This window comes from Pristis pectinata, chromosome 34 (assembly GCF_009764475.1).
Source record: "Pristis pectinata isolate sPriPec2 chromosome 34, sPriPec2.1.pri, whole genome shotgun sequence".
NCBI lineage: Eukaryota > Metazoa > Chordata > Chondrichthyes > Rhinopristiformes > Pristidae > Pristis > Pristis pectinata.
In genome coordinates this window covers 2,931,245-2,946,453 of record NC_067438.1, presented here as the reverse complement: position 1 = coordinate 2,946,453, position 15,209 = coordinate 2,931,245, and the positions used below count along the sequence as shown (strand labels likewise).

Below are 15,209 nucleotides of genomic sequence, written 5' to 3'. Positions count from 1 at the left end.
CCCGGAGGAAACCCTTGCAGACACGGGAGAACGTACAAACTCCTCACAGACAGTGACGGGAATAGAACCCCGATTGCTAACGCTGTAATAGCATCGTGCTAACCGCTACGCTACCGTGCTGATCAGAGATCGATAGGTTCTTGATTGGTAAGGGGGTGGGGAGGGGGTTAGGAGAAAAAGAAAATCAGCCGTGATTGAATGGCAGAGCAGACTCGATAGGCTGAATGGCCTAATTCTGCTCCAAAATCTTGTTCTATAGGTGCTTGCCCAAACCAGATGGGCTGAAGGGCCCAATTTTTTGTTATATATACGAACGTAAAGTTTATTCACTAAAAATATGACAAAATGACATCCAGTGTGAAAACCACAGCAACTTACACAAGAAAGAACTACGCAGACACACAACGACAGCAGGTAACGCGAACTAAACCACCGCAAAACGCACCACTCCAGGTGAGAATACCATTAACACCGTCCATGGCACACGCAATCCCCTGGGGGGTCTCACTGATTGCGAACTTCACCCTGGGCGCCCGCGGATACAGCGCGTTCCCTCTCCAAGGACACCCGGGCGCGGACGTAAGCCCGGAAGATGGGCAGGCAGGCAGACTGGCCGGAACCCTAGGCAACCGCACCGCACCCCCCCCCCCGCCCCCACCATCCTGAAGGGGCCCGATTCTGCTCCTACATCTTATGGTGTTACGGGGTGCTTGCACAGGCTAGACGGACTGAAGGGTTTCCCTGCCATACTCCACCTCGCACGCGATCTGCTCCCTGTCCCCTTGCCTCCCAGGAGTAGGGAAGAAGCGAGCAGCCTTGGATGTCCCCCTCCACCCCCACCCCTCAATCAACCCCACCAAGTGTTCACACCATGAAGGCCCCGAAGAAAGTCTTCTGCTCCCGGTGCTCCACGGTAGCCGGCCTGTTGACGGTGACGAAGAGCCGGTCCCTGCGGTGCAGGTAGAAGAGGCCGCCCTGGCTGATGGTGGCGTGCCAGTCCCCCTGGCCACTGCCGCAGGCCGACTTGGTGGCGGTGAGCAGGGCGAGGGGCTCCGGGTACGCCTCGCTCCGCCTGTAGACGTTGTGGGCCAGCACCCCACCCCCTCCTCCTCCCCAGGACCCCTGCTCCTGACAAGAAGCCAGATAGAAGGCCACCTGCGAGTAGACGTAGTAGAGGCCGCGGCGGGGGATGTGCAGGTGCCCGTCGGCGTAGACCATGTTGGTGTACGCCATCCCCGTCCCGAAGTCCCACTGCAGGAGCCAGAGGGGCGTGTGCTCCTCACTCACGTTTCCGCCCGATGAACCTGCAATAAGAACCGGTGGGGGGGGTAGGTGGGTGACCTCTGGGAGAGAGTTGGTATTAGCGACAAGGAGAGGTCGGACAGAGAGAGGTCAGCGGCCGGGATGTGATGCCAGGGGTGGTGCTGGTGGGGGCGTACAGCATGCTTGCTTCATTCGTCGAGGCATTGAGTTCCAGAGTCAGCAGCTTTATAAAACTCTGGTTCGGCTGCATCGGGAGTATTGCATTCGGTTCTGGTCGCCCCATTACAGGAGGCTTTGGAGAGGGTACAGAAGAGGTTCACCAGGATGCTGCCTGGATTACAGAGCATGAGCTATAAATTGGACAAACTTGGGTTGTTTTCTCTGATGTGTCGGAGGCTGAGGGGAGACCTGATAGAAGTTTATAAAATTATGAGAGGCATAGATAGACAGCCAGTATCTTTTCCCCAGGGTAGAAATATCTAATCCTAAAGAGTCTGGATTTAAGGTGAGAGGGGGTAAGTTTAAAAGAGATGTGCAGGTCAAGTTTTTTTTTTAATTTACACAGAGCGGTGGGTGCCTGGAATGTGCTGCCAGTGGTGGGGGTGGAGGCAGATACAATTGGTGTTTAAGAGGATCTTAGATAGACACGGGAATGTGCAGAGAATGGAGGGATATGTACCATGTGCAGGCAGAAGGGATTTGGTGTCATTAGCTTAATTAGTTCAGTACAACCTTGTGGGCCAAAGGGCCTGTTCCTGTGCTGTATTATTCTACGTTCTATGATCCATAGATCCATAAGAGGCACCGATAAGGTGGATGATCAGAGTCTTTTCCCCAGGCAAGGGGAGTCCAAAACTAGAGGGCATAGGTTTAAGGTGAGAGGAGAAATCATTGAAAAGAGACCCAGGGGGGCAAATTTTTCCACACAGGGTGGTGGGTGTGTGGAACGAGCTGCCAGAAGAAGCGGTTGAGGTGGATGCAATTACAAGGTTTGAAAGATGTTTGGACAGGAACGTGCATGGGAAAGGTTTAGAGGGATACGGGACAAACACAGGTGAGCGGGACTCGCTCAGGTTGACATGTTGTATGACTCAATGACCAAGTCCAGCCCCTCCAAACACACCCTGGAGTTGCAATCACTCATCCCCAGTACCATCCCAGGTAATATCTCCCATATCCTCTCTGACACAGTCACAGAATTCCTTCGATCTGGCGACCGGCATCGGACACAACACACCAGTTTTGCACAAAGTCACGCACCGGTTAAATCACCTCCTGGCTTCTCACACTCAATAACTACGGGGCACTGCCTTCAAAAACTAGAACAGAGAACTAGTCAGCATGGACCTGTTGGGCCGAAGGGCCTGTATCCTTGCTGTATGACTGACAGTACAGCACAGGAACAGGCCTTTCGGCCCATGAGGTCCGTGCTGATCATGATGCCGAATTAAACTAAATCCTTTCTGCCTGCACATGATCCATATCCCTCCATACCCTGCATATTCACGTGTCTAACAGTCTGTTAAACTCCTCGATCGTATCTGCCCCCACCACCACCCCCGGCAGCCCGTTCCAGGCACCCACCACTCTCTGTGTAAAAGACTTACCTCATACATCTCCTTTGAACTTTCCCCCTCTCACCTTAAGTGCATGTCCTCTAGACATTTCCACCGTGGGGTAAAAGTGAATTGAGGAGAAATTTAACCCCTGGAATTCCCTACACTAGGAGGTTCTCAGTGATGAACAGCCGTAGTTGATACGAGTTTTGCACAATGAAGGAACCAGAGGCTCGCATGGAATGGTTGCATTGCAGAGTGTCCATCTCCTGCCGTGCCCGGTGATGATCGGTTAATTGACCAGCCCCGGTCTCAGACGTCTCTGGGAGTGGGGAGTCCTTCCAATTTCAGCAGCTTCCCACCAGGGGGCAGACCGAGGCCACTCCAGATCTGCAGCCTCCAGAACAGAAAACAGGTCCTCTCGGCCCACCTCTGCAATGCCAATCTACGCAAATCCCGCCTGCCTTCATAAAGCCCATATCCCTCAGACCCTTCCCTATCCAAGTCCCCGTCCAAATGCCTTTTAAACGTTGTCATTGGATCTGCATCATGTCTTCTGACAGCTCGTTCCAGGTATTCACTACCATCCAAACAGATCTCCTTTAAATCTCTCCTCTCACCTTTGCCCTCTGCTTTTAGACTTCCCTCCCCTGGGAGAAAGGCTGACTATCATACCTGTCCGTTATACGCTAACGATCTGGATGACGAGATCGATGGCTTTGTGGCCAAGTTTGCGGACGATACAAAGATAGGTGGAGGGGCAGGTAGTGTGAGGAAGCAGGGAGTCTGCAGAAGGAACTGGACAGCTTGGGAGAATGGACAAAGATGGAATACAGCGTAGGGAAGTGCACGGTCATGCATTTCGGCAGAAGGAATAAAGGCGTAGATTATTTTCTAAACGGGGAGCGAATTTAGAAATCAGAGGTGCAAAGGGACTTGGGAGTCCCAGTACGGGGTTCCCCAAAGGCTAACTTGCAGGCTGAGTCAGTAGTAAGGAAGGCAAATGCAATGTGAGCATTCATTTCGAGAGGACTAGAGTATAAAAGCAAGGATGTAACGCTGAGACCACATTTGGAGCATGTGAGCAGTTTTGGGCCCGGTGTCTAAGGAAAGATGTGCTGGTGTTGGAGGGGGCCCAGAGGAGGCTCACAAGAATGATCCCGGGAATGAAAGGATTAACATATGAGGAGCGTTTAATGGCTCTGGGCCCGTACTCGCTGCAGTTCAGAAGGATGAGGGGGGATCTCATTGAGAGCTACTGAATATTGAAAGGCCTGGATAGAGTGGATGTGGAGAGGATGTTTCCAGTAGTGGGAGAGTCCAGGACCAGAGGGCACAGCCTCAGAATAGAAGGACGTCCCTTTAGAACAGAGATGAGGAGGAATTTCTTCAGCCAGGTGGTAAATCTGTGGAGGCCAAGTCATCGGGTGTATTTAAAGGGGAGGTTGATAGGTTAGGGTTAGGGTTACCTAACCCAACCCCAACCTGACCCACTGGGTCCTCCAGCAGATTGTGTACAGCTCCAGGTTCCAGTACCTTCCATCTCTTGTGTCTCCCGTCAAACAAACTGGCAGTGGTCAAAACTGTAGATCTGTAGAAGGGTTTTGGCACAGGAAGAGGGCATTCGGCCCCTTGAGGCAATGCCAGGCCCTAGTAGAGGAACCCCGCCAGTCCCTCTCCCCGCCTCTTGCCCCGAGCCATGCAAATCGCTGATCATTTCTGCTCCCCCCCTCCACACCCATCCAAATACTACGGAAGTTTCTCCTCCCCACTTCCTTCACATTCTCAGTCTAATAGTTTTGACTCAATGCCCCCACCCCCTTGGTCCTTCAACCCTCACTCTCTCCTGGGCCCCCAGCCTCTCACAGGCCCTCTCACTGGCACATCCCTCCCCACCATCGGTAGTATCTACAGGAGGCGCTGCCTCAAGAAGGCAACATCCATCATCAAAGATCCCCCCCATCCGGGCCGTGCCATCTTCTCACAGCTCCCATGGGGCAGGAGGTACAGAAGCCTGAAGTCCCCACACCACCAGGTTCAGGAACAGCTACTTCCCTTCAACCACTCTGTTCTTGAACCGACCGGCACAACCCGAATCACTACAGTTCAGCAACACTGGGACCACTCTGCACTACAATGGACTTGGTTTTTTCTTGTTCTAGTTATAATCTTTCTTGTAACAATTGTGGATAATTTATGTTTAATTTGTGTTTTTCTTGTGATGCTGCTTATCTGATGCTCTGTGCCTGTGATGCTGCTGCAGGTAAGTTTTTCACTGCACCTGTGCACACATGGACTTGTGCAGATGACAATAAACTCCACTTTGAGTTTCACCTTCCCTTCCCTACACTCACCCCCAACCTCCTTTAAAAACTCACCCTTACCCCCAACACTTAACAGTCAGAATCTGTTCCCTGGAACAGAAACATCAAACACCAGAGGACATGCTTTTAAATATTGGGGGTGGGGGGAGGTGCAAGTTTTTTTTACACAGAGAACAATAGCTTCCTGGAATGGGTTACTGGGGGTAGTAGTGGAAGCAGGCAGTTTGGTGGAGCTTAAGAGGCTTTTAGACAGACACATGAGTGTGAAGGGAATGGAGGGATGTGGATGATACACAGGAGGACATTTAGTATAAACAGGCGTCAAGATCGGCACAACATTGTGGGCCGAATGGCCTGTCCAGTGCTGTACTGTTCTATCCTCTTTATCCAGGTACTGTCTGACCTGCTGAGTGTTCCTGATGTCCTCAGGTTTTTTCTTTAATTTTAGGAACATCGAACAGCACAGCTCAGTACGGGCCCTTCGGCCCCCGATATTGTGCCGACCCATATAAACTTACTCCACGATCAGTCTACCCTTCCCTCCTACACAGCCCGTAACCCTCCATTTTTCTTACAGCCAAGTGCCTATCTAAGAGTCTTTTAAATGTCCCTGTTGTATCAGTCTCCACCACCCCCGGCAGTGCGTTCCAGGCACCCACCATTCTCTGTGCAAAGAACCTACCTCTGACATCTCCCCTGAATTTTCCTCCTATGACCTTAAACTGGTGTCCTCTGATATTGGCCGTTGCCACCCTGGGGAAAAGGTGCTGCCTGTCCACTCTATCCATGCCATTTACAACAGATTTGTTGGCTGCACACTTGAGCAAGAGGGCAGGGTGGGGTGGGGTGGGGTAAGGATGGGACCCACAGAGCCCACTCCAGCGTTCCGATGAGAGAGGGGGACAGACCGAAGCCGCAGCCACGCCGGACGTTACCTGTGAGATGAGCGGCCGGTTTTCTGACGAGGTCTCCACCTTGCGTCTCTGTGACCTGGGCTGGGCTCCCGGGCGACTCTGCGGGGAAATCTCAGAGGTTCATCCGAGGAAGGACGTGTCAACGCCGGCCGCAACGAGACAACAGGCAGTATCTCAGCCACAGTGCGCTCAGACACCGGAAGAATTACAGGTGATCGTCAGGAAGCAAGCAACACACAAACTGCTGGAGGAAGTCAGTGGGTCAGGCAGCATCTGTGGAGGCAGAGGGGTGGTCCACGTTTCGGGTTTAGATCCTTCACCTGGACTGAAATCGACTGTCCATTTCCCTCGACAGATGCTGCCCGACTGGATGAGTTTCTCCAGCATCTGCAGTCTCTTGTGTCTCCAAGATCATTATTATTGGTTTATTATTGTCACGTGTACCGAGATACGGTGAAGAGCTGAAAAGCTTCTCTTGGAGTTCAGAAGAACGAGGGGGGACCTCATAGAAACATTTCGAATGTTAAAAGGCCTGGACAGAGCAGATGTGGCAAAGTTGTTTCCCGTGGTAGGGGAGTCTGGTACAAGAGGGCACGACTTCAGGATTGAAGGGCGCCCATTCAGAACAGAGATGCGGAAAAATTTCTTTAGCCAGAGAGTGGTGAATCTGTGGAACTTGTTGCCACGGGCGGCTGTGGAGGCAAAGTCATTGGGTGTATTTAAGGCAGAGATTGATAGGTATCTGAGTAGCCAGGGCATCAAAGGTTCTGGTGAGAAGGCAGGGGAACGGTGCTAAACGGGAGGATGGATCAGCTCAGGCGGAGCAGACTCGATGGGCCGAATGGCCGACTTCTGCTCCTTTGTCTAATGGTCTTACGGTTTACGTGCCATCCAGACAGATCATTCCGCACATGAGTATGTCAAGACACTGAAAGGAGAATGGAACTGTGTGTGGGGTTTGTGTGTTCTCCCTGTGACTGTTTGGACTTCCTCCCACACCCCAAACTTGTACAGGTTGGTAGGTTAACTGGCCACTGTAAATCGGTAATTGGCTGATTATTGTCACGTGTACCGATAATGAGAAACTTTGTTTTGCGTGCCATCCGTACAGGTCATTTCAAAACATAAGGAGACCGAGGCAATACATGGGAAAAGCAGCAACAGGATGCAGAATAGAGTGTTACAGTTACAGAGAGACAGGTGGACTATAAGTAGGAGCCCCATTTGTCTACGTTTGGCCCACTTCCCTCTCAATAAAATAAGATGAGATAAGATCTCTTTATCAGTCACATGTATATTGAAACACAGTGAAATGCATCTTTTACGTAGAGCATTCTGGGGGCAGCCCGTAAGTGTCACTGCACTTCCGGCGCCAACATAGCACGCCCACAACTTCCTAACCCGTACGTCTTTGGAACGTGGGAGGAAACTGGAGCACCCGGAGGAAACTCACGCAGACACGGGGAGAACATACAGACAGCGGCCAGAATTGAACCCAGGTCTCTGGCGCTGTAATAGAGTTATGCTAACCGCTAAACTACCGTGCCTGCCCTATCCATGCCAAATCTTTCCTATCCATATACCTTTCTAAATGTCTTTTACACATTGTGACTGTACCCACCTCTGCCATTTCACTGTGTGTTTTGATGTACGTGTGACTAATAAAGATATCTTAAATCTTAAATGTCCTCTGGCAGCTCGTTTCACATACCCAGCACCTTCTGTGTGAAAAACTTGCCCCTCAGGTCCCCTTTAAAACTTTCCCCTCTCACCTTAAACCTTTCCCCTCTCACCTTAAACCCAAGTCCTCTAGTTTTGGACTCCCCTGTCCTGGGCAAAAGACTGACCATCCACCCTATCTACACTCCTCATGATTTTATACACCTCTATAAGGTCACCCCTCAGCCTCCTTCGCTCCATGGAAAACAGTCCCGGCCTATCCAATCTCTTAAGCTCTCTAGTCCCGGAAACACTTGTGAATCTTTTTTACACCTCTTCCAACTTAATGACATCAATGAAATAAATTGTTGAAGAAAAGAAAAAGAAAACTTATTGATTGGCGTTGAGTGGTACGCAACGGGAGAATTCTTTCCCAGAGGCAGAGCAGTGAAGAAGGCTTTTGTCACACTGGCCTTCGTCGGTCGGGGTATTGAGGATAGAAGTTCCAATATTATGCTGCAGTTGTACAAGATGTCGGTGAGGGTGCATTTGGATATTGCGTTCAGTTCTGGTCACCCTGCTATAGGAAAGATGCCACTACGCTGGAAAGAGTGTGGAAAAGATTTATGAGGAGTTGCCAGGACTCGAGGGACTGAGTTATGGAGGGTGGCTGAGCAGGCTAGAACGTTATTCACTGAAGTGTCGGAGAATGAGGTGTGATGTATAAAGTCACGAGGAGCAGAGACAAGGTGAATGCACACAGTTTTTTTCCCTTGGGTTGGGGAAATCAGGAACGAGGAGTTGTAGATTTAAAATGAGAGGGGAAAGATTTAATAGGAACCAGAGGGTTTTCACCCAGAGGTGGTCTGTATATGGAATGAGCTGCCAGAGGAATTGGTCATTGGTAAATTGGTTTATTATCCTCACATGTACTGAGGTACAGTGAAAAACTTTGTTTTGCATGCCATTCACATGAAGTAGTTGAGGCAGGAACAACAACATTTAAAAGGCACTCGGACAGGTACGTGGATGGGAAAGGTTTGGAGGGATATGGGCCAAACGCAGGCAAATGGGACCTGGTGTGAATGGGAATCTTGGTCGGCATGGACTGGTAGGGCTGATGGGCCTAGTTCTGTGCTGTGTGGCTCTGCGGCTCTGTGACTATAACAGGAGTGTTGGGCTGAAGGACTCCCTCGGCATAATGATGAGAAAAATAGATTCAGGTGCAGACAGGGAACTCAAACACTGACCACAATGTGTTTTGTTCCACCCCAGCTTATTGTCAGAATTGGTGGTGAGATTCACAGGGGATCTGGGTCATCCCTTGTCACAGTCAGTGGCTGTTCTCACCGCGGGAAGCCCTCTGTTACCAAACGGTGCCAGTCACAAGTGTGTCGGCGGCGACTGATCGTTGGCCTGGCCCGCGGTCTGCCATCGGGGAACCTGTGCTAACCCAGCCTGTGGCAAATGCGCTCTTACCATGACTGCAGTTTGTGGGCCGTGGCGGTGGGAAGCGGAGGCACTGTGAGAGAGGGAGAGAAACACTGGTTAAAGATGGTTGGCACCGTTCAGCCAGCAATGCAAATTAATCCCCCTCCCCGTGAACCAGGACAGAGCGAAGATGCGGGGTTTTTAAACCGGTTGCAATTTGTAACATTGCAATTAATGACCCAGAAAATGGTATCAAAGTGTGGAGAGATTTTTGTATTATATATTTTTTTTATATAAAAATTTTTATATAAAAGAAAAGATAAATGCCAATGGGTGCCTTCTCCTTAACAAATGCTCGGTGCATTTGTGTAGCACCCCGGACACGGGGGTGGGGGTGGGGGTGGGGGGTGTAGATAGGCAGATGGAGGAGGGGAGAGTGGGAATAGCGACCGAGGCTGGGAGGTGACAGAGGTCTGCAGATGGTGGGATCTGATAGGGGAGGAAGGTGGAGCGTGGAATAAAGGGAGGGAGGTGGGGAGGAGGGTGTGGGTAAGAGGCAGACGGAGCGGGTAGAGGAGGGGTAAGAAACCGGGTGATGGGGGCTTGGGGTGAGGTGGGTGTAGGAGGACCTGGGTAGGTCAGGAGGAGAGAGAGAGACACACACACACAGACATGAGGCTGCAGATGCTGGACACACAAGACGCTGGAGGAACTCAGCAGGTCAGGCAGCATTTGTGGAGGGAAATGGACAGTCAACGTTTCGGGTTCAGACCCTTCATCGGGACTGAAAGGTTGGGGGGGGGGGGGGGGGAGAGGGCCGGTATAGAGAAGTGAAGGGGAGGGGTGGACCAAGAGCTGGCAGGTGATGGGTGGATCCAGGTGAGGAGAGGCGATAGGCAGATAGAGGAGGGGAGAGTGGGAATAGCGGCCAAGGATGGGAGGTGATGGCTGGAGGGCCGAAGATGATGGAATCTGACAACAAAGTAAGACTACTTGACAGCATGAAGCTGCTCCCCTCCGTCCCTCTTCTCTCCTGATCTACCCAGTTCCTCCTCCACTTCCCACCCCAGCACCCTCCTCCACCTGTCCATCACCCACACATTCCTCCCACTGGGTCCACTCCCCCCCCCCCCCCAACAACTGCGCCCCTCTGCCCCTCCCCACCTCCCTCACTAGATTCCATGCTCCGGTCAGATTCCCTCTTCTGCGGCCTGTCGGAAACAGCCCCCAATCCCTCCTTATAACCCAAGCCCTCAGTTCCCGGCAACATCCTTGCGAACCAAGTGTGGTCTCACCAACGCCTTGGAACAGAGAACATTATAGCACAGTGCAGGCCCTTTGGCCCACAATGTTGTGCTCACATTTTATCCTCCTCTAAGATCTATCTAACCCTTCCCTCCCACATAGCCCTCTATTTCTCTATCATTCATGCGGCTGTCTGAAAGTTTCTTAAATGTCCCCGATGTATCTGCCCCCACAATGTCTGGGATGAACCGAATGGTGGGTTAAGGCGCCTGATGCCGATGCTCATCAGACCCCACAAAAGGTATTGGTCAATGTAGACAGCAGGATGGTGGCCACGGAAGGTGGAATCTCCCAAGGAATGTGTAACAACTCACCAGCCAGATCTACTGGCCCTGAAAATGGATGGGGCTGATGTAGTTTTATCTGATAAACACCTTGCACAGCTATGACACGCCATCTGCATCCGCTCTCATCCCATTCCCCAGCACTTGGTCCGTAGAATTCTTTGCCTCGGCAGTCCATGGTAAAACTGCTTTCCTTGGGAATGCTTCGAGATGCCCGGGTGTTGTGAGAGGCCAGAGAGCGAGGCCTGTTCTCTTTGCCTGCTGACGTTACCAGCCCAGGGAGTCAGCTGCTGTGCAATTCGTTGGTGCGGAGGGGGGTGGGGTGGGGAGTGTCGGTGTGAGCGGCCCGCCCACCCACTCACTCATTCTATGGTGGACGGCTGCACTTGGGAGCCGGTAAGTGGCGGTCAGTCACTAGAGCTATGGATGGATCCTCCCACTACTTTCCCAGTTCCTTCTCACCGTGACAACCTCCAGCCCTCAGCACCCTCCACAAAATCAGCACCCCTCCTGTTCCGGCCTCCCCCTCCCTTCCGCTGCTCTGCCGCCAGCTCGGCAATCCCCTTCCGAGACCCTTCGGCCCCTCGCTCTCCTGCTCTGAACATTTCATCCAGCTCTAAGATCTACCTAACCCTTTCCTCCCACACAGCCCTCCATTCCTCGATCATTCCTGTGGCTATCTGAGAGTATCTTAAATGTCCCTGACGTATGTCATTGCATGTGACCACAGGTCGTAGAATGACGGCATCATACCTGTGAGGTCAGTACATGTTAGTTAATCTGCAGTGAAGAAGTTGTAAGAGTCTAAGAGGGAGATAGTTCTTGAACCAACCTACACAGCCCTAACCTGAGGGCCTCGTCCCTGATTGTGCCTTTTTTCTGCACTATTTTTCTCTCTTTTCACTGTGAATGTCTTTGTATTGCTTCATGAATTGAATGTCTTGTATAATTTATACCCTGTGATACTGCCAGCAAGTTTTTCACTGTACCTGTACCTCACCGTACTTGTGCACATGGCAATAAACTCGACCTGAGATACAGCATGCTAACAGGCCATTCAGCCCACGGAGTTTGCACTGACCCTGAATAAACAGAGGCCATTTTCCCCACCAACTCTCCCTCTCTCCTCCCCCCCCCCCCCCCCCCCCACCAAACCAGGTGCAATTTAGTGGTCAATTAATTTTAGCGATGTCACAGTCACAAGGAGAACGTGCAGACTCCACACAGACAGCAGCGGAGGTCGGGATTTAATCGGGTCTCTGAAGGTTGGCGCGGGTAACTCTCAACAGCAGCAGGAAACTGCCTCCGAGAACCCAAAGAGGCCAGAGGCAGAAATTCTCATCGTCCACGTTTCTTTTCCTTTGCTCGCTCGCTAACATTCCTGAGGACATTTCTATTCGGCACTGTTTAAATAAACAGTGCCAAGTATTCCCTGTTTAATTGAGATCCAGAGCGGAGAGTTCAGCAGGAGGATGTGACAGATGGCTTCAGTTTATGAAACAGCATCAGTCCGACATCCCTGACCATAGGGATAGCTTCTCCTAATCTCATCTCGAAGGTGTGTGGAAATGTGAGGGGCAAGTGTTTTCACACAGAGAGCGGTGGGTGCCTGGAACGTGCTGCCGGGGGTGGGGGTGGAGGCAGATACCGCAGAGAGGCGTTAAAGAGGCTCTCATAATGGATAGACATTATGTGGGCAGAAGGGATTAGCTTCTGATTACTAGTTTAGTTAGTTCGGTGCAACATCGTGGGCCGAAGGGCCTGTTCCTGTGCTGTACGGTTCTATGGGTACAGAATATATTGAAACCTCTGAAACGCTCCGAGGGAGCGCAGCGCTGTCCACAGGGGATACGCTCCCTCAGCGGGTCCCCTGTGGGCAGCGCCACATTCACTCGGCGCCCCAGCCGACCGCGCGGCGCTCCCCCAGCTATGGAGGAGCCTGGGGCACCGCCACCGGCGCGGAGGGAGCGCCCCGCCGCCGGCAGTACCACGGGAGTACAGCTCTCCCTTTGGCTGTGCGGCGCTCCCTCAATACCGAGCCTCCCCCGGCCTCTTCCCCTCCCGGCGGTGCCGCGCTCCCTCAGCGCGTCCCCTCCGTCCTCGCGGCGCTCCCTCAGCGGTGGAGCCCGGGGCGTCGCGGAGGGAGCGCCCCGCCGCCGGCTGGACGGCGTGGAGGGAGCGCCCCGCTGCCAGCAGAACCACGGCTATGCGGCGCTCCCTCGGTACCGAGCCTCCCCCCCGTAGTGCCGCGCTCCCTCAGCGCGTCCCCTGTGGACCGCGCCGCGCTCCCTCTCGTCCTGGCGGCAGAGGACCCCGGGGCGCCGCTGCCTTACCTGCAGACCGACCCTGCGGAAGTAGGCGGCGAGCAGCAGGTTGGAAGAGACCAGCATGCAGGTGAGCAGCGCCGAGCACCACAGCAAGCTCCGCTCCAGGGTCCGTGTGCCTGCCATCTACTCCGTGCCTCCGCCGCACCCTCCTCCACTGCATTTAAACCTGCCCCCGGACCGCGGAACCCGGTGGTTTCCCGGAGAAATTTTTATTATTATTTAACTTGTATTTTTTATAGGAAAGAAACCCTGAGCCACGTGACTTGTGCAGCTGCAAGTATCAAAGTTCGGTCTGGGAAGCTGGGAATGTGCATCGGGGACCAGAGGGGAAATTTGAGCGGCTTTTAACTGTAAACCCAACGCAGTTCCCCCCACCCCACCCCACCCCTCCGTCAGCGCCTCTGCCCGGGGTTCGTGGGATCCCCGTTTTACTTATCACAGATACTACAATACAACGACAAGTGACTCCAAGCTACAACGATAACTAAACAGCAGCTAAATCAAAATATTTCCGTCTTGATACTGGATGTCGCCAGGACTAGAGGGCTTGAGCTATAGGGAGAGGTTGGCCAGGCTGGATCTTTATTCCTTGGCACATAGGAGAATGAGGGGGCGACCTTACAGAATTGTGAGGGGCTTAGATAAGGTGGACGGTCACAGGCTTTTCCCCAGGGTAGGGGAGTCTAAAACTTAGGGGGCATAGATTTAGGGTGAGAGGGGAAAGGTTTAAAAGGGACCTGAGGGACAACTTCTCCACGCGGAGGGTGGTGTGTGTCGTCGTCGTCGTGGCTATCCCTCAGGGTCAAGGACGATGTTCTTCGTTCCGTTGATCTATTAGTACCCCTCAGAGCGAAGATGCCTATGCGTGTATTTGTTTAATGTGTACTTGATGTTGCACTACAAAAAGCACACGATACTTCACAAATCAACCAATTGATTCCAATGGCATGGAAACCACGGCGATTGGAGCCTTCACAGCCATTGAGTTCGAAATAACTTTGCCCGCCTGTTCCACTGTTGAGGTCTTGGTTGGATTGTTCTTTGTCAGGGACCTCACCATTGACCTTACCGCCATGGGTGACCCTACCAGGAGCATAGTTCCAGACAGAATTGCTCTCGGGATCTCAGGACCACACAAGCTTCTCCACCACGACAACGTGATAATCCATGGAGAAGGGTGGGTGTATGGAACGAGCTGCCAGAGGAAGTGGGAGGCAGGTACAACAGTATCACGTGAGGAGTACTTGGATAGGTAGATGGAGGGGTGGAGCTGGGAGGGATATGGGTCAAACGCAGGAGATTGGGACTGGCTGAGTGGTTGGCATGGACTGGTTGGGCCAAAAGGCCTGTATCCATGCTGTATTACTCTATGGCCCCATGCAGTTTATCCCCTGCGATGCCCAACAGTCCCAGAATACCTCCATGATGCCCGTGGACACTGCGTGTTCTCCAGGGATCACCCGGGCACAGAGATACCTCCCCCCCCCCCCCCCCCAGAGGTTGACAGGCAGTTAGCTTGGGCGGAGGCCTCAGCTGTTCGTCTCCATGACCCGTGGATATCTCGTATGGCCAGGCCTCAGGGTGCAAGGCCGTCAGGTCATCCTGCGCCTCCCCCCCTTCCTGACCTGTCCCCCGCCCCCCCCCCACCACAACCTGTCCCCCGTCTCCCCCACCCCTGCACTGGGTGACCAAATATGGAAGAGGGTGGGGCTAAAACGTAACCAGAAGGCGAGGGACCAGCCCCTTCAGATGGGGGCTGTGACCTGGCATACTCCATGCACGTGTGGCACACAGACTCCGTCAGCCTGCAGAGGTGACACGCAGCTGGGAGATCCATGTACAGGCTTAGAAACATCATAGCACACTGCTCTGTGCAGCACCCTCCACCCCAGGTCCCCAAAGAAGAAGGGAAAGACCCCCGCATTGAGGGACCTCCACTGGGAATCCCCCCCTTGCCATCAGACGTGGGGTTCCCGCAGAGGAGCTCGGCACTGGGTGGTCACCTGGGACCAAGTTAGAGCAGGACATCACTTCAACCTGGTCCCCAGCTCCAGAGGAATTTGTCCAAACTGCTGGAGGAACTCAACGAGTCGAGCAGCATCTGTGGAGGGAGATGGACAGTCGGCGTTCCGGGTCGAGACAGTCT

At 52.9% G+C, this 15,209-nt stretch overlaps 1 protein-coding gene across 1 annotated transcript; it reads right to left on the bottom strand.

Annotated features, from left to right (window-relative positions):
* Window positions 1-267: 267 nt before the first annotated feature.
* Window positions 268-13,227, bottom strand: LOC127586026 (lymphotoxin-alpha-like). The gene is made up of 4 exons (XM_052043798.1): window positions 13,070-13,227; window positions 9,196-9,238; window positions 6,079-6,156; window positions 268-1,304 (listed from the first exon to the last, which is right to left on the bottom strand). The coding sequence occupies exons 1-4, from the start codon at window positions 13,184-13,186 to the stop codon at window positions 865-867; spliced, it is 678 nt and encodes a 225-aa protein (XP_051899758.1). The 5' UTR covers window positions 13,187-13,227; the 3' UTR covers window positions 268-864.
* Window positions 13,228-15,209: the final 1,982 nt, after the last annotated feature.

Bases quoted from the DNA above. Each gene is read 5' to 3' on its own strand.
- LOC127586026 (XM_052043798.1), bottom strand. From the start codon at position 13,186: ATGGCAGGCACACGGACCCTGGAGCGGAGCTTGCTGTGGTGCTCGGCG. The intron at 9,239-13,069 runs GTAAGGCAGCGG...CCTCTCTCACAG, and splicing joins TCCGCAGGGTCGGTCTGCAG to TGCCTCCGCTTCCCACCGCC. The intron at 1,305-6,078 runs GTAACGTCCGGC...TTCTTATTGCAG, and splicing joins ACCGGCCGCTCATCTCACAG to GTTCATCGGGCGGAAACGTG.